At 48.1% G+C, this 19,364-nt stretch overlaps 1 protein-coding gene across 1 annotated transcript in view; it reads left to right on the top strand.

Moving 5' to 3' along the window:
* The window catches only part of TTC16 (tetratricopeptide repeat domain 16), a 253,336-nt gene that overhangs the window by 124,220 nt on the left and 109,752 nt on the right, over positions 1-19,364 (top strand). The window contains exon 6 of the mRNA XM_069236961.1: positions 14,288-14,388. Coding sequence (XP_069093062.1) covers positions 14,288-14,388 — 101 coding nt within the window. The remainder of the gene's footprint in view (positions 1-14,287; positions 14,389-19,364) is intronic.

The raw sequence follows: 19,364 nt of genomic DNA, 5'->3' as shown, positions 1-19,364 counted from the left end.
TCCTCTAACACGACTCTTTTGTCCTTAGGGGAACTTTAGTGCACTTTGCACTCACTTTTCAGGGTCTTGGGGAGGGTTATTTTTCTAACTCTCACTATTTTCTAATAGTCCCAGCGACCCTCTACAAGGTCACATAGGTTTGGGGTCCATTCGTGGTTCGCATTCCACTTTTGGAGTATATGGTTTGTGTTGCCCCTATCCCTATGTTTCCCCATTGCATCCTATTGTAACTATACATTGTTTGCACTGTTTTCTAAGACTATACTGCATATTTTTGGAATTGTGTACATATATCTTGTGTATATTTCCTATCCTCTCACTGAGGGTACACTCTAAGATACTTTGGCATATTGTCATAAAAATAAAGTACCTTTATTTTTAGTATAACTGTGTATTATTGTGTTTTCTTATGATATTGTGCATATGACACTAAGTGGTACTGTAGTAGCTTCACACGTCTCCTAGTTCAGCCTAAGCTGCTCTGCTAAGCTACCATTATCTATCAGCCTAAGCTGCTAGACACCCTATACACTAATAAGGGATAACTGGGCCTGGTGCAAGGTGCAAGTACCCCTTGGTACTCACTACAAGCCAGTCCAGCCTCCTACATTGGTTGTGCAGTGGTGGGATAAGTGCTTGAGACTACTTACCACTCTTGTCATTGTACTTTTCATAAGAGAAAAATATACAAAACAAGGTCAGTGTATATACACATAGCCAAAAAGTTTTACATTTCCTCTTTTCACTCTTTTCTAAGTGCTGAAAAGTACTTCTAAACTTTCAAAAAGTTCTTAAAAGTTTAAAAAGTTTTTTCTGTCTTTCCAAAAAGTTCTGAAAACTTTTTTCTCTTTGTCTATCACTTTAACTCTCTCTAAAAATGTCTGGCACAGGCCAAAATGTTGAACTGTCCAAACTTGCATATGATCACCTTAGCTGGAAAGGAGCAAGGAGTCTCTGCATAGAGAGAGGTTTGAGTGTAGGGAAGAATCCTTCCTTAGAACTGTTAATTAACATGCTTAGAGTACAGGATAAGGCCATAAGTGCCCAATCTGGTGAAAAAGTAGCTAATGGTTCTCAATCTGATCCAGGGACTCCCCCAGGAAAAGGTTCAGGAAAGAAACTTCTCAGCCTGCCCATTACTAGACAGTCTAGCATAGTTGGTACAGAGGTTGAATCACACCATACTGGTGGTGTGCTCTCACATTATACTGTTAGCCAAGCTGTTAGGGTGCCCTCTGTAAGGGACAGGTCTCCTTCTGTTCATTCCCATCATACCTCTGTATCTAGAAATGTCCCTCCCACCCACCCTGATGACAGATTGTTAGAAAGGGAGCTCAATAGATTGAGAGTGGAACAAACGAGACTGAAGCTCAAGAAGCAACAGCTGGATTTGGATAGACAGTCTTTAGAAGTAGAGAGGGAAAGACAGAAGTTGGGTTTAGAAACCCATGGTGGCAGCAGCAGTATTCCCCATAGTCATCCTGCAAAAGAGCATGATTCCAGGAATCTGCACAAAATAGTTCCCCCTTACAAGGAGGAGGATGACATTAACAAGTGGTTTGCTGCACTTGAGAGGGCCTGTGCTGTACAGGATGTCCCTCAAAAGCAGTGGGCTGCTATCCTATGGCTATCATTTACTGGAAAAGGTAGGGATAGGCTCCTTACTGTAAAAGAAAATGATGCTAATAATTTCCAAGTTCTTAAGAATGCACTCCTGGATGGTTATGGCTTAACCACTGAACAGTACAGGATAAAGTTCAGAGAGACCAAAAAGGAGTCTTCACAAGACTGGGTTGATTTCATTGACCAGGCAGTGAAGGCCTTGGAGGGGTGGTTACATGGCAGTAAAGTTACTGATTATGACAGCCTGTATAACTTAATCCTGAGAGAGCATATTCTTAAGAATTGTGTGTCTGATTTGTTGCACCAGTACCTGGTAGACTCTGATCTGACCTCTCCCCAAGAATTGGGAAAGAAGGCAGACAAATGGGTCAGAACAAGGGTGAACAGAAAAGTTCATACAGGGGGTGACAAAGATGGCAATAAGAAGAAAGATGGTGAAAAATCTCAAGATAAGCATGGGGATAAGGGTAAAACCAAAGATCCCACTTCAAATCTTAAACACTCTTCAGAGGGTGGGGATAAAACAAATTCTTCCTCTTCTTCCCAACCTGCACACATTAAAAAGCCTTGGTGCTTTGTGTGTAAAAACAGAGGCCATAGGCCAGGGGATAAGTCCTGTCCAGGTAAACCCCCTGAGCCTACCACCACTAATACATCAAGCTCTAGTGCCCCTAGCAGTAGTGGTACTAGTGGTGGGACTGCTGGCAACAGTCAAGCAAAGGGTGTAGTTGGGTTCACTTATGGGTCCATAGTGGAAACTGATGTAATCAGTCCCAAGACAGTTTCTGTCACACCTAGTGGCATTGGCCTTGCCACACTGGCTGCTTGTCCCCTTACAATGGATAAGTACAGGCAGACAGTTTCAATAAATGGTGTTGAGGCCTTGGCCTACAGGGACACAGGTGCCAGTTTCACTTTGGTGACTGAAAACCTAGTGCCTCCTGAACAACACATCATTGAACAACAGTATAAGATTATTGATGTCCATAACTCCACTAAGTTTCTTCCCTTAGCTATAATTCAGTTTAGTTGGGGTGGAGTTACTGGCCCTAAGCAGGTGGTGGTATCACCTAGCTTACCTGTAGACTGTCTCTTAGGTAATGACCTAGAGGCCTCAGGTTGGGCTGATGTAGAGTTTTATGCCCATGCAGCCATGCTGGGCATCCCTGAGGAATTGTTCCCTCTCATTTCAAGTGAAATGAAAAAGCAAAGGAGAGAAGGCCTGAAAACTCAGGATCCCTCTCCATCAACAGGTAAAAAGGGTATCACAGTATCCCCTAACCACCCTACCATTCAGGATACCATTCCTGTGGTGGGAGAAACCTGTCCTGGGGTGGCACCTGTTCCAAGGGAATCATCAGCTGGCAAAGCTGGACTCCCTGAGGTGGAAGTACCTCTCTGTGGGATAACTAACATTGGTGAGAAAAACAGCACCATTTTAGTTAACATGGAGCATCCCTCCAACCCTCCCAGAGAAACTTTAGTGCAGAAACCCTGCACTACCTCACAACACTTAGGACAGCATCCCTGCCCTAGTGTGGAGCTCATAGGACAGCATCCCTGCCCTGCTCCAACTCAAGAGAAACAGTATCCCTGTTCTCTCTTCCAGCCAGATGGACAAAGTTTTTGCCCAGCTATGGCTTTTCTGAGACAGCATCCCTGTCTGGCATTTCCATCACTACAAATAGGTTCAGTGGACAATTCCCACTGCTCTAAACTAAAACTTACTGATAGAAACTCTGAAAATACATCTTCACATTGTTGCTTAGCTAAAAAACTTCAAACAGGGTGGTTTACATCCCCACAGGGAAGTAACCATATAGTGGATGATAAAGGGAGTAACCAGTCTATTGCAGAGCTACTCTCTACTTATCACCACTTAGACAATAAAGTCTCAACTGGCCAAGGTTAGCCTTATTGTCCTTCGTTTGGGGGGGGGGGTTGTGTGAGAAGGTAGCCTCTTTCTAGCCTTGTTACCCCCACTTTTGGCCTGTTTGTGAGTGTATGTCAGGGTGTTTGTCACTGTTTTCACTGTCTCACTGGGATCCTGATAGCCAGGCCCCAGTGCTCATAGTGAAAACACTATGTTTTCAGTATGTTTGTTATGTGTCACTGGGATCCTGCTGGTCAGGACCCCAGTGCTCATAAGTTTGTGGCCTATATGTATGTGTCACTGGGACCCTGTCACACAGGGCCCCAGTGCTCATAAGTGTGCATGTATATGTTCCCTGTGTGGTGCCTAACTGTCTCACTGAGGCTCTGCTAACCAGAACCTCAGTGGTTATGCTCTCTCATTACTTTCAAATTGTCACTAACAGGCTAGTGACCATTTTTACCAATTTACATTGGCTTACTGGAACACCCTTATAATTCCCTAGTATATGGTACTGAGGTACCCAGGGTATTGGGGTTCCAGGAGATCCCTATGGGCTGCAGCATTTCTTTTGCCACCCATAGGGAGCTCTGACAATTCTTACACAGGCCTGCCACTGCAGCCTGAGTGAAATAACGTCCACGTTATTTCACAGCCATTTTACACTGCACTTAAGTAACTTATAAGTCACCTATATGTCTAACCTTTACCTGGTAAAGGTTAGGTGCAACGTTACTTAGTGTGAGGGCACCCTGGCACTAGCCAAGGTGCCCCCACATTGTTCAGAGCCAATTCCCTGAACTTTGTGAGTGCGGGGACACCATTACACGCGTGCACTACATATAGGTCACTACCTATATGTAGCTTCACCATGGTAACTCCGAATATGGCCATGTAACATGTCTATGATCATGGAATTGCCCCCTCTATGCCATCCTGGCATTGTTGGTACAATTCCATGATCCCAGTGGTCTGTAGCACAGACCCTGGTACTGCCAGACTGCCCTTCCTGGGGTTTCACTGCAGCTGCTGCTGCTGCCAACCCCTCAGACAGGCAGCTGCCCTCCTGGGGTCCAGCCAGGCCTGGCCCAGGATGGCAGAACAAAGAACTTCCTCTGAGAGAGGGTGTGACACCCTCTCCCTTTGGAAAATGGTGTGAAGGCAGGGGAGGAGTAGCCTCCCCCAGCCTCTGGAAATGCTTTGTTGGGCACAGATGTGCCCAATTCTGCATAAGCCAGTCTACACCGGTTCAGGGACCCCTTAGCCCCTGCTCTGGCGCGAAACTGGACAAAGAAAAGGGGAGTGACCACTCCCCTGACCTGCACCTCCCCTGGGAGGTGTCCAGAGCTCCTCCAGTGTGCTCCAGACCTCTGCCATCTTGGAAACAGAGGTGCTGCTGGAACACTGGACTGCTCTGAGTGGCCAGTGCCACCAGGTGACGTCAGAGACTCCTTGTGATAGGCTCCTTCAGGTGTTAGTAGCCTCTCCTCTCTCCTAGGTAGCCAAACCCTCTTTTCTGGCTATTTAGGGTCTCTGTCTCTGGGGAAACTTTAGATAACGAATGCATGAGCTCAGCCGAGTTCCTCTGCATCTCCCTCTTCACCTTCTGATAAGGAATCGACCGCTGACCGCGCTGGAAGCCTGCAAACCTGCAACATAGTAGCAAAGACGACTACTGCAACTCTGTAACGCTGATCCTGCCGCCTTCTCGACTGTTTTCCTGCTTGTGCATGCTGTGGGGGTAGCCTGCCTCCTCTCTGCACCAGAAGCTCCGAAGAAATCTCCCGTGGGTCGACGGAATCTTCCCCCTGCAACCGCAGGCACCAAAAAGCTGCATTACCGGTCCCTTGGGTCTCCTCTCAGCACGACGAGCGAGGTCCCTCGAATCCAGCGACTCTGTCCAAGTGACCCCCACAGTCCAGTGACTCTTCAGTCCAAGTTTGGTGGAGGTAAGTCCTTGCCTCACCTCGCTGGGCTGCATTGCTGGGAACCGCGACTTTGCAAGCTACTCCGGCCCCTGTGCACTTCCGGCGTAAATCCTTCGTGCACAGCCAAGCCTGGGTCCACGTCACTCTAACCTGCATTGCACGACTTTCTAAGTTGGTCTCCGGCGACGTGGGACTCCTTTGTGCAACTTCGGCGAGCACCGTTTCACGCATCCTCGTAGTGCCTGTTTCTGGCACTTCTCCGGGTGCTACCTGCTTCAGTGAGGGCTCTTTGTCTTGCTCGACGTCCCCTCTCTCTGCAGGTCCAATTTGCGACCTCCTGGTCCCTCCTGGGCCCCAGCAGCGTCCAAAAACGCCAAACGCACGATTTGCATGTAGCAAGGCTTGTTGGCGTCCTTCCGGCGGGAAAACACTTCTGCACGACTCTCCAAGGCGAGAGGGATCGGTCCACCAAAGGGGAAGTCTCTAGCCCTTTTCGTTCCTGCAGAAACCTCAGCTTCTTCTGTCCAGTCAAAGCTTCTTTGCACCCGCAGCTGGCATTTCCTGGGCATCTGCCCATCTCCGACATGCTTGTGACTTTTGGACTTGGTCCCCTTGTTCCACAGGTACCCTAGATTGGAAATCCACAGTTGTTGCATTGCTGGTTTGTGTCTTTCCTGCATTATTCCTCTAACACGACTCTTTTGTCCTTAGGGGAACTTTAGTGCACTTTGCACTCACTTTTCAGGGTCTTGGGGAGGGTTATTTTTCTAACTCTCACTATTTTCTAATAGTCCCAGCGACCCTCTACAAGGTCACATAGGTTTGGGGTCCATTCGTGGTTCGCATTCCACTTTTGGAGTATATGGTTTGTGTTGCCCCTATCCCTATGTTTCCCCATTGCATCCTATTGTAACTATACATTGTTTGCACTGTTTTCTAAGACTATACTGCATATTTTTGCTATTGTGTATATATATCTTGTGTATATTTCCTATCCTCTCACCGAGGGTACACTCTAAGATACTTTGGCATATTGTCATAAAAATAAAGTACCTTTATTTTTAGTATAACTGTGTATTGTGTTTTCTTATGATATTGTGCATATGACACTAAGTGGTACTGTAGTAGCTTCACACGTCTCCTAGTTCAGCCTAAGCTGCTCTGCTAAGCTACCATTATCTATCAGCCTAAGCTGCTAGACACCCTATACACTAATAAGGGATAACTGGGCCTGGTGCAAGGTGCAAGTACCCCTTGGTACTCACTACAAGCCAGTCCAGCCTCCTACAAGTGGTCACTCCCCTTTCCTTTGTCCAGTTTCGCGCCAGAGCAGGGCTGAGGGATCCCTGAACCGGTGTAGACTGGCTTATGCAGAAATGGGCAGCATCTGTGCCCATGAAAGCATTTCCAGAGGCTGGGGGAGGCTACTCCTCCCCTGCCTTAACACCTTTTTCCAAAGGGAGAGGGTGTAACACCCTCTCTCTGAGGAAGTCCTTTGTTCTGCCATCCTGGGCCAAGCCTGGCTGGACCCCAGGAGGGCAGAAACCTGTCTGAGGGGTTGGCAGCAGCAGCAGCTGCAGTGAAACCCCTGAAAAGGCAGTTTGGCAGTACCCGGGTCTGAGCTACAGACCAGTGGGATCATGAGATTGTACCAACAATGCCAGGATGGCATAGAGGGGGCAATTCCATGATCTTAGACATGTTACATGGCCATATTCGGAGTTACCATTGTGAAGCTACACATAGGTAGTGACCTATGTGTAGTGCACGTGTGTAATGGTGTCCCCACACTCACAAAGTCCGGGGAATTTGCCCTGAACAATGTGGGGGCACCTTGGCTAGTGCCAGGGTGCCCACACACTAAGTAACTTTGCACCTAACCTTTACCAGGTAAAGGTTAGACATATAGGTGACTTATAAGTTACTTAAGTGCAGTAGTAAATGGCTGTGAAATAACGTGGACGTTATTTCACTCAGGCTGCAGTGGCAGGCCTGTGTAAGAATTGTCAGAGCTCCCTATGGGTGGCAAAAGAAATGCTGCAGCCCATAGGGATCTCCTGGAACCCCAATACCCTGTGTACCTCAGTACCATATGCTAGGGAATTATAAGGGTGTTCCAGTATGCCAATGTGAATTGGTGAAATTGGTCACTAGTCACTACAATTTGGAAAGAAATGAGAGAGCATAACCACTGAGGTTCTGGATAGCAGAGCCTTAGTGAGACAGCTAGTCATAACACAGGTAACACTTTCAGGCACACTTATGAGCACTGGGGCCCTGTCTGGCAGGGTCCCAGTGACACATACAACTAAAACAACAAATATACAGTGAAAAAATGGGGGTAACATGCCAGGCAAGATGGTACTTTCCTACACTTCCCCTTTGGAGGATGGATGTCCCACGTCGTGAAGAAGCTTGCAGAGGTGTTTCCGTGCAGAAAGACCGCAAACAAGCCTTGCTAGCTGCAAGGGTCGCGGTTAGGGTTTCTGGATGCTGCTGTGGCCCAGGAGGGTCCAGGATGTCGCCAATTGCGTGAGGAGACAGAGGGGGCGGCCAGCAAGACAAAGAGCCCACTCAGAAGCAAGCAGAACCCGCAGAAGTGCCGGAACAGGCACTACGAAGAGGAGTGAACCGGAGCTCACCCGAAGTCACAAAAGAAGGTCCCACGACGCCAGAGGACAACTCAGGAGGTTGTGCACTGCAGGTTAGAGTGTCGGGGACCCAGGCTTGGCTGTGCACAAAGGAAATCCTGGAAGAGTGCACAGGAGCCGGAGCAGCTGCAAATCACGCGGTACCCAGCAATGCAGTCTAGCGTGGGGAGGCAAGGACTTACCTCCACCAAACTTGGACTGAAGAGTCACTGGACTGTGGGAGTCACTTGGACAGAGTTGCTGAGTTCCAGGGACCACGCTCGTCGTGCTGAGAGGGGACCCAGAGGACCGGTGATGCAGTCTTTTGGTGCCTGCGGTTCCAGGGGGAAGATTCCGTCGACCCACTAGAGATTTCTTCAGAGCTTCTAGTGCAGAGAGGAGGCAGACTACCCCCACAGCATGCACCACCAGGAAAACAGTCGAGAAGACGGCCGGATCAGCGTTACAAGGTCGCAGTAATCGTCTTTGCTACTTTGTTGCAGTTTTGCAGGCTTCCAGAGCAGTCAGCGGTCGATTCCTTGGCAGAAGGTGAAGAGAGAGATGCAGAGGAACTCTGATGAGCTCTTGCATTCGTTATCTAAAGAATTCCCCAAAGCAGAGACCCTAAATAGCCAGAAAAGGAGGTTTGGCTACTTAGGAATGAGGATAGGGTAGCAACACAGGTAAGAGCCTATCAGAAGCAGTCTCTGACGTCACCTGCTGGCACTGGCCACTCAGAGCAGTCCAGTGTGCCATCAGCACCTCTGTTTCCAAGATGGCAGAGGTCTGGAGCACACTGGAGGAGCTCTGGGCACCTCCTAGGGGAGGTGCAGGTCAGGGTGTGGTCACTCCCCTTTCCTTTGTCCAGTTTCGCGCCAGAGCAGGGCTGGGGGATCCCTGAACCGGTATAGACTGGCTTATGCAGAAATGGGCACCATCTGTGCCCATGAAAGCATTTCCAGAGGCTGGGGGAGGCTACTCCTCCCCAGCCCTGACACCTTTTTCCAAAGGGAGAGGGTGTAACACCCTCTCTCTGAGGAAGTCCTTTGTTCTGCCTTCCTGGGCCAAGCCTGGCTGGACCCCAGGAGGGCAGAAACCTGTCTGAGGGGTTGGCAGCAGCAGCAGCTGCAGTGAAACCCCGGGAAAGGTAGTTTGGCAGTACCCGGGTCTGTGGTAGAGACTCGGGGATCATGGAATTGTCTCCCCAATGCCAGAATGGCATTAGGGTGACAATTCCATGATCTTAGACATGTTACATGGCCATGTTCGGAGTTACCATTGTGACGCTATACATATGTCGTGACATATGTATAGTGCACGCGTGTAATGGTGTCCCCGCACTCACAAAGTCCGGGGAATTTGCCCTGAACAATGTGGGGGCACCTTGGCTAGTGCCAGGGTGCCCACACACTAAGTAACTTAGCACCCAACCTTTACCAGGTAAAGGTTAGACACATAGGTGACTTATAAGTTACTTAAGTGCAGTGGTAAATGGCTGTGAAATAACGTGGACGTTATTTCACTCAGGCTGCAATGGCAGGCCTGTGTAAGAATTGTCAGAGCTCCCTATGGGTGGCAAAAGAAATGCTGCAGCCCATAGGGATCTCCTGGAACCCCAATACCCTGGGTACCTCAGTACCATATACTAGGGAATTATAAGGGTGTTCCAGTATGCCAATGTAAATTGGTGAAATTGGTCACTAGCCTGTTAGTGACAATTTGGAAAGAAATGAGAGAGCATAACCACTGAGGTTCTGGTTAGCAGAGCCTCAGTGAGACAGTTAGTCATAACACAGGTAACACATACAGGGCACACTTATGAGCACTGGGGCCCTGGCTGGCAGGGTCCCAGTGATACATACAACTAAAACAACATATATACAGTGAAATATGGGGGTAAAAGCCAGGCAAGATGGTACTTCCCTACATACATTAAGTCCATGTGGGATGAGTGTGGGGTGACCTACTGGTTTTCCACCCCTTATCATCCTCAATCCAATGGGCTTGTTGAGAGATTAAAAAAGACCCTCAAAGGCATGATCACTGGCCTACCTGAGGCCATGAGGCATAAGTGGGACGTACTCTTACCATGCCTGCTGTTTGCTTATAGGGAGGTGCCCCAGAAAGGGGTGGGGTTCGGCCTCTTTGAGTTTCTCTATGGTCACCCTGTCAAGGGACCGCTAAGCATAGTGAAAGAGGGCTGGGAGAAGGCTTCCAAGACACCTCCCCAGGATGTGGTCAGCTACATGCTGGCCCTCTGCAACCAAACCAAACACTTCTGGATGCAGGCCAAGAGTAACCTTGAGGCCAGTCAAGAGGTGATGAAGGAGTGGTATGACCGGAAGGCCACTCTGGTCGAGTTCTCACCTGGAGACAAGGTTTGGGTAATGGAGCCAGTAGAGCCTAGAGCTCTCTAGGACAGCTGGTCTGGCCCATTTGAAGTCAAGGAGCGGAAGGGGGAGGCCTCAAGACCCCTAGAAACCCCCTAAGGTTTCTCCATCACAACTAACTCAATCCTCATTTTGAGAGGTCTGAGGTCAGTATGCTCCTTGTGACAGATGAGGGCATGGAAGAGGAGAGTGAACCTCTCTCCGATCTCCTCTCTGCCAAAGAAGGAGATGGGTCGGTGTAGGGTATCAATCTCTCTGAGTCCCTGACTCTAGATCAGAGAGGAGACTGCTATGAATTGTTGGAGCAGGTCTCTTCCATGGTTTCCCTTACTCCTGGACTCACCCACCTGTGTGTCCATGATATTGACATGGGAGGCAGTCCCCCTGTAAAGAACAACATTTACAGGTTGTCAGATAAGGTGAAGGACAGCATCAAGTAGGCAATTTCCAAGATGTTGGCCCTAGGGGTCATAGAGAAGTCCAGCAGTCTCTGGGCCAGCCCTGTGGTGCTGGTGCCTAAGGCTGCTGCACCCGGTACCAAGCCAGAACTCCGTTTCTATGTGGACTACCGGGGTCTCAACTCAGTCACACGGACTGACGCTCACCCTATCCCCTGAGCTGATGAGTTTGTAGACAGGCTAGGCGCTGCCAAATTCCAGAGTACTTTTGATCTCACATCAGGGTACTGGCTGATCACCTTGACTGAGGGGGCTAAAGAGAGAGATGCATTTTCCACACCTAATGGCCATTACCAGTTTCTGGTGATGCCCTTTGGGTTGAAAATTTCCCCCGCTACCTTCCAACGGTTGGTTAACGAGGTCTTAGCTGGCAAGGATTCCTTCTGCGCAGCCTACCTGGACGACATAGCCGTCTATAGTTCCAGCTGGGGGTAACACCTGCTCCACCTCAAGGAGGTGCTTCAGGCTCTGCAACTGGCAGGCCTGATCATCAAGGCTAGTAAGTGCCAGATTGGGCAGGGTTCTGTGGTGTACTTGGGACAGCCTTAGGGTGGTCACCCCTAACGTTTTGCCTGCCTCCCTCCACTTTTTAGATACTTTGTTTGCTGGTTTTTAAGACTTTGTGCACTTTACCACTGCTGACCAGTGCTAAAGTGCATATGCTCTCTCCCTTTAAACATGGTAACATTGGATCATACCCAATTGGATTATTTAATTTACTTATAAGTCCCTAGTAAAGTGCACTATATGTGCCCAGGGCCTGTAGATTAAATGCTCACTAGTGGACATGGAGCATTGGTTGTGCCACCCGCTTAAGTAGCTCCTTAACCTTGTCTGTCTCAGGCCTGCCATTGTAAGGCCTGTGTGTGCAGTTTCACTGCCAAATTTGACTTGGCATTTAAAAGTACTTGCCAAGCCTAAAACTCCCCTTTTTCTACATATACGTCACCGCTAAGGTATGTCCTAGGTAACCCATAGTGCAGGGTGCTGTGTAGGCAAAAGGCGGGGCATGTACCTGTGTAGTTCACAAGTTCTGATAGTGTAAAACTCCTAAATTCGTTTTTACACTGCTGTGAGGCCTGCTCCCTTCATAGGCTAACATTGGGGCTGCCCTCATATATTGTTTGAGTTGTAGCTGCTGATCTGAAAGGAGTAGGAAGGTCATATTTAGTATGGCTAGAATGGTTATACAAAATCCTGCTAACTGGTGAAGTTGGATTTAATATTACTATTTTTTAAATGCCACTTTTGCAAAGTGAGCATTTCTCTGCACTTGTCTGTGCCTTACAATCCACGTCTGGCTGGGTTTAGTTGACAGCTCCCTTGTGCATTCACTCAGACACACCCCAAACACTGGATACTCAGCCTCACGTGCATACATCTGCATTTAGAATGGGTCTTCCTGGGCTGAGAGGGTGGAGGGACTGACACTTACATCTCAAAGGACTGTAGCCTGGCCTCACACAAAGGACTGCCACACCCCCTACTGGGACTCTGGCAGACAGGATTTAACTGAAAGGGGACCTGGTGCACTTCTAAGCCACTCTATGAGTCTCCCCCACTTCAAAGGCACATTTGGGTATTTAAACAGGGCTTCTGCCCCTACTGAAAAAGGCACTTTATGGAGAAGAGAACCTGAATCAGAATTTGCATCTTGCCAAGAAGACCTGCCTGGCTGCCCAAAGGACTCACCTTCTGCCTTGCTGTTGCCCTGCTGCCTTGCTGCTCTCTGGCTGTTGTGAGAAGTGCTCTCCAAGGGCCTTGATAGAGCTTGCCTCCTGTTCCCTGAAGTCTCAGGACCAAAAAGACTTCATCTCTACAAGAAGGATTCCTTGTGCGGCAAAAATCGACGCACAGCCTGCCAGAAACGACGCACAGCCTGCACCACAGTGACAAATTCACTGGACGCTGAACCGGAATGACGCAGCCCGACTTCACAACGAGAAGATCGACGCAGCGCCAGCGTAGTGACCGGAAATTCGAGACACAACCCACTGGATCGACACACAGGCCACGCCGGAACGACGCAGCCTGACTTCCAGAGATGAATGGACGCAGCGCCTGCCGTGCGGTAGAAATTTCCATGCAATGCCCATCTGATCAACACAGCCCCTGTGACTTCCCCCTGTCAGCGCTGGAAATTCACGCTACTTCCCCGGGGCGTCCAAAAACCCTGCAACCCGAAGAGGATCCACGACGAGCGCCGGAAAGCGACTCACAGCCGCCCCTGCATGACAACTAAATGACCCATCACGGTGTGCAGCCGGAGAAATCAACACACACCCCCTTTGTTTCCACGCATCTCCTCCGCTGTGGTTCTTTGCGGAGGTTTTGCACGCGAACCAGGCACTTTGTGCTTGAAAGAGACATTTATTGCTTTTTAAAGACTAAAGACACTGTACATCACTTTTACAGTGATATCACAACATATACTTATTGCATTTTAATCGTTTTGACCTGCATCTTAGCAGATAAATATTATATATTTTTCTAAACACTGTGTGGTGTATTTTTGTGGTGTTCTACTGTGGTATTGCATGATTTATTGCACAAATACTTTCCACATTGCCTTCTAAGTTAAGCCTGACTGCTCCATGCCAAGCTACCATAGGGTGGGCACAGGATAATTTGGATTGTGTGGGACTTACCCTGACTTGAGTGAGGGTCCTTGATTGGACGGGGTAGCCTGACTGCCAACCAAAGACCCCATTTCTGACACCCGTGATCTGTATGTTTTCCTTCATGTTGTCCCATGATCTGTATGTTTTCTTTCATGCTGTCCCATGATCTGGGTGTGCCTTCTTTCATGCACTCCCTTGATCTATGTGTGCCTTCTTCATGCTGTCCCTTGATCTGTATGTTTTGTTCTATGCAGTCCCATGATCTGGGTACCTTCTTTCAGGCTGTCCCTTGATCTTTGTGTGGCTTCTTTCATGCTGCCCCTTGCCCACTGTGCCCCCAGCAGTTTTTGCATCCTGCGCCCACTCAAGCTGTCCCTTGACTGGTGCTCCCAGCAGTTCCTTTGCACTCTGTGCCCCCAGCAGTTCCTTTGCACTCTGTGCCCCCAGCAGTTCCTTTGCACTCTGTGCCCCTAGCAGTCCTTTGCACCCTCTACCCCAGCAGTATTTCACACCTTGTGCCCCAGCAGTCCCTTCCATCCTGTGCCCCCTCATGCTGTCTCATGCCCACTGTGCCCCATCCGTTGATTACATTCTGTGCCCACTCATGCTGTTCCTGTGCCCCCTGCACAGTACCTTGCCTGCTGTGCCCCTTCTTGTTGTCCACTGCCCACCGTGCCCCCCAGCGGTCCATTGACCCTGTGCCCCCTTAAGCAGTCCCTTGGCCAGTGACCCCTTTGAACGCCCTCTTCTTGTTTTCACCCCAGGGTCAGAGCCTCTTTGACAGAGAGAACTACCTCGGTGCCCTAGAGTCCTTCACCTGCGCCTCAGAGCTGCAGCCCTGGAAGCCCTTGTACCACCTGCGCAGGTAAAGGAATGAGGCGTTGGGAGTGGGGGCGGTGAGGTGGGTGCTTTATCAAGGCTTATTGTACCTGCTGCCTGAGAGCCTTTGAGCTTGCTGCCTACCTGCTGGGACTATTATACCTGCTCTGTGCAAACATATCACACTTGCTGTTTGAAAACATATCACACCTGCTCCTTGTAAACATATTACACCTGCAACTTGGAAACCAATTACACCTGCTCATTACAAACATATTACACCTGCTCCTTGCAAACATATTACACCTGCTCCTTGTAAATATATCACATCTGCTGCTTGCAAACATGTTATACCTGCTCCTAGCAAACATATCAGACCTGCTCCTTGGAAACATATCACACCTGCCCCTTGCAAACATATTACACCTGCTCTTTGCAAACATATTACACCTGCTGTTTGCAAACATATTAACATGCCCCTTGTAAACATAATAACATGCTTCTTGTTAACATATTACACCTGCTCCTTGCAGACATATTACACCTGCCCCTTTCAAACATATCATACCTGCTTCTTGCAAACATATCACACCTGCCGCTTGCAAACATATTATACCTGCCCCTGGCAAGCATATTCCACCTGCTCCTTGCAAACATATCACACCTGCTCCTTGCAAACATAACGCACCTGCTCCTTGCAAACATATCACACCTGCCCCTTGCTAACATATCACACCTGCTCCTTGCAAACATATTACATCTGCTCCTTGCAAACATATTATACCTTCTCCTTACAAACATATCACACCTGCTCCTTGGAAACCAATTACACCTGCTCCTTAGAAACATATTACACCTGCTCCTTGGAAACCAATTCAACCTGCTCCTTACAAACATATTACACCTGCTCCTTGCAAACATATTACACCTGTTCCTTGCAAACATATCACACCTGCTGCTTGCAAACATATTATACCTGCTCCTTGCAAACATATTAACATGCTCCTTGCAAACATATTACACCTGCCCCTTGCAAACTTATGACACCTGCCCCATGCAAACATGTCACACCTGCCCCTTGCAAATATATTGTACCTACTTCTTACAAACATATTATACATGCACCTTGCAAACATATGAGACCTGCTCCTTGGAAACATATGACACCTGCTCTTTGGAAACATTTCACACCTGCCCCTTGCAAACATATCACACCTGCTCCTTGCAAACATATCACACCTGCTCCTTGGAGGCATATCACACCTGCCACTTGCAAACATATTACACCTGCTCCTTACAAACATATCACACCTGCTCCTTGCAAACATATCACACCTGCCCCTTACAAACATATCGCACCTGCTACTTGGAAACCAATTACACCTGCTCCTTACAAACATATTACACATGCTCTTTGCAAACATATTACACCTGCTCCTTGCAGATATATCACACCTGCTGCTTGCAAACATGTTATCCCTGCTCCTTGCAAACATATCAGACCTGCTCCTTGGAAATATATCACACCTGCCCCTTGCAAACATATCACACCTGCTCTTTGCAAACATATTGCACCTGCTCTTCGCAAACATATTAACATGCCCCTTGCAAACATAATAACATGCTTCTTGTTAACATATTACACCTGCTCCTTGCAGACATATTACACCTGCCCCTTGCAAACATATGACACCTGCCCCTTGCAAACATATGACACCTGCTCCTTGCAAACATATCACACCTGCTTCTTGCAAACATATCACACCTGCCCCTTGCAAACATATTATACCTGCTACTTGGAAACCAATTACACCTGCTCCTTACAAACATATTACACCTGCTCCTTGCAAACATATTACACCTGCTACTTGGAAACCAATTACACCTGCTCATTACAAACATATTACACCTGCTCCTTGCAAACATATTACACCTGCTCCTTGTAAATATATCACACCTGCTGCTTGCAAACATGTTATACCTGCTCCTTGCAAACATATCAGACCTGCTCCTTGGAAACATATGACACCTGCCCCTTGCAAACATATTACACCTGCTCTTTGCAAACATATTACACCTGCTCTTTGCAAACATATTAACATGCTCCTTGCAAACATAATAACATGCTTCTTGTTAACATATTACACCTGCTCCTTGCAGACATATTACACATGCCCCTTGCAAACATATCACACCTGCTTCTTGCAAACATATCACACCTGCCCCTTGCAAACATATTATACCTGCCCCTGGCAAGCATATTCCACCTGCTACTTGCAAACATATCACACCTGCTCCTTGCAAACATAACACACCTGCTCCTTGCAAACAAAAAACACCTGTCCCTTACAAACATATCACACCTGCTCCTTGCAAACATATTACACCTGCTCCTTGCAAACATATTACACCTGCTCCTTGCAAACATATCACACCTGCTTCTTGCAAACATATTGCACCTGTCCCTTGCAGACATATTACACCTGCTCCTTGCATATATATTACACCTGCCCCTTGCAAACATATTACACCCGCTCCTTGCAAACATATTACACCTGCTCCTTGCAAACACATCACACCTGCTCTTTGCAGACCTATTGCACTTGCCCGTTGGAAACATATTGCACCTGCTCCTTGCAGACATATGACACCTGCCCCTTGCAAACATATTACACGTGCTCTTTGCAAACATATTACACGTGCTCCTTGCAAACATATTAACATGCCCTTTGCAAACATATCAGACCTGCTCCTTGGAAACATATGACACCTGCCCCTTGCAAACATATTACTCCTGCTCCCTGCAAACATATTACCCCTGCTCCTTGCAGACATATTACACCTGCTCCTTGGAAACATATGACACCTGCTCCTTGCAAACATATCACACCTGCCCGTTGCAAACATATCACACCTGCTCCTTGAAGACATATGACACCTGCTCCTTGCAAACATATTACACCTGCTCCTTGTAGACATATTACACCTGGTCCTTGCAAACATAGTACACCCGCTCCTTGGAAACCAATTACACCTGCTCCTTGCAAACATATTACACCTGCTCCTTCCAAAGACATTACACCTGCTCCTTACAAACATATTACACATGTTACTTGCATACATATTACACCTGCTCCTTGCAAACACATTGTACCTGCTCCTTACAAACATATTACATCTGCTCCTTGTAGACATATTACACCTGTTCCTTACAAACATATTACACCTGCTCCTTGCAAACATATTACACCTGCTTCTTGCAGACATTAAACCTGCCCCTTGCAGACACATTACACCTGCCCCTTGCAAACATATTACACCTGCTCCTTAGAAACATATTACACCTGCCCCTTGCAAACATATTACACCTGCCCCTTGCAGACGTATTACACCTGCGCCTTGCAGACATATTACACTTGCCCCTTGCAGACATATTACACAGGCTCCTTGCAGGCATATTACACCTGTTCCTTACAAACATATTACACTTGCCCCCTCCAGACATATTACACCTGCTCTTTGCAGGCATATTACACCTGTTCCTTACAAACATATTACACCTGCTCCTTGCGAACCTATTACACCTGCCCCTTGCAGACATATTACTCCTGCTCCTTGGAAACACATTACACCTGCTCCTTGCAGACACATTACACCTGCTCCCCAGAAACATATTACACCTGCTCCTTACATACATATTACACCTGCTCCTTAAAAACATATTACATCTGCTACTTTCAAGCATATTACACCTGCTCCTTGCAAACATTTCACACCTGCCCCTTGCAAACATATCACACCTGCTCCTTGCATACATATTACACCTGCTCTTTGCAAACATATAAACATGCTCCTTGCAAACATATTACACCTTCTCCTTGCAAACAAATCACACCTGTTATTTTCAAACATATTACACCTGCTCCTTGCAAACATATTACACCTGCTCTTTGCAGACCTATTGTACATGATCCCCTTGAGTGTTAAACTCATTACCTGCGAGTCTGTTGTACTTGGTTCCTGCAGATCTATTCCACATGCTCACTCTGATGTATTGTATTTGCTCCCTCTGAGTCTATTGCCCCCGCTCCCTCTGAGTCTATTACACCCACTCCCTCCCGCTCCTTCTGAGCTATTGTACCCGCTCCCTCTGAGTCTGCTGCACCCGTTCCCTCTGAGTCTATTGTTCCCGCTCCCTCTGAGTCTATTGCACCCACTCCCTCTGCGTCTATTACACCCGCTCCCTCTCAGTCTATTACACTCGCTCCCTCTGAGTCTATTACACCCACTCCCTCTGGGCTATAGTACCCACTCCCTCTGAGTCTATTAAACTCGCTCCCTCTGACCTATTGCACCCGCTCCCCCAGTGTCTATTGCACCCGCTCCCTCAGTGTCTATTGCACCCGCTCCCTCTGCATCTATTACACCCGCTCCCTCTGAGCTATAGTACCCGCTCCCTCTGAGTCTATAACACCCGCCCCATCCTGCTCCCTCTGAGCTATTGTACCAGCTCCCTCTGAGTCTATTACACCAGCTCCCTATAACTCTATTGCACCCGTTCCCTCTGAGCCTATTACACTCGCTCCCTCCGAGTCTATTGCACTCGCTCTCTCCGAGTCTATTACACTTGCTTCCTCTTAGTCTGTTGCACTCGCTTCCTCTGAGTCTATTGCACTTGCTCACTCTGAGTCTATTGCACTCGCTCCCTCTGAGTCTATTGCACTCGCTCCCTCTGAGTCTATTGCACTCGCTCCCTCTGACTCTGTTGCACTCGCTCCCCCTGAGTCTATTGCACTCGCTCCCTCTGAGTCTATTGCACTCGCTCCCTCCGAGTCTATTGCACTCGCTCCCTCTGAGTCTATTGCACTCGCTCCCTCTGACTCTGTCGCACTCGCTCCCCCTGAGTCTATTGCACTCGCTCCCTCTGAGTCTATTACACCAGCTCCTTCTGAGCCTATTGCACTCGCTCCCTCTGAGTCTATTGCACTCACTCCCTCTGAGTCTGTTGCACTCCCTCGCTCT

The sequence above is a fragment of the Pleurodeles waltl genome, chromosome 6, assembly GCF_031143425.1.
Source record: "Pleurodeles waltl isolate 20211129_DDA chromosome 6, aPleWal1.hap1.20221129, whole genome shotgun sequence".
NCBI classification, from domain to species: Eukaryota; Metazoa; Chordata; class Amphibia; order Caudata; family Salamandridae; genus Pleurodeles; species Pleurodeles waltl.
Note: the sequence above shows the minus strand (reverse complement) of the source record. Positions and strands in the feature narration are given on the sequence as shown.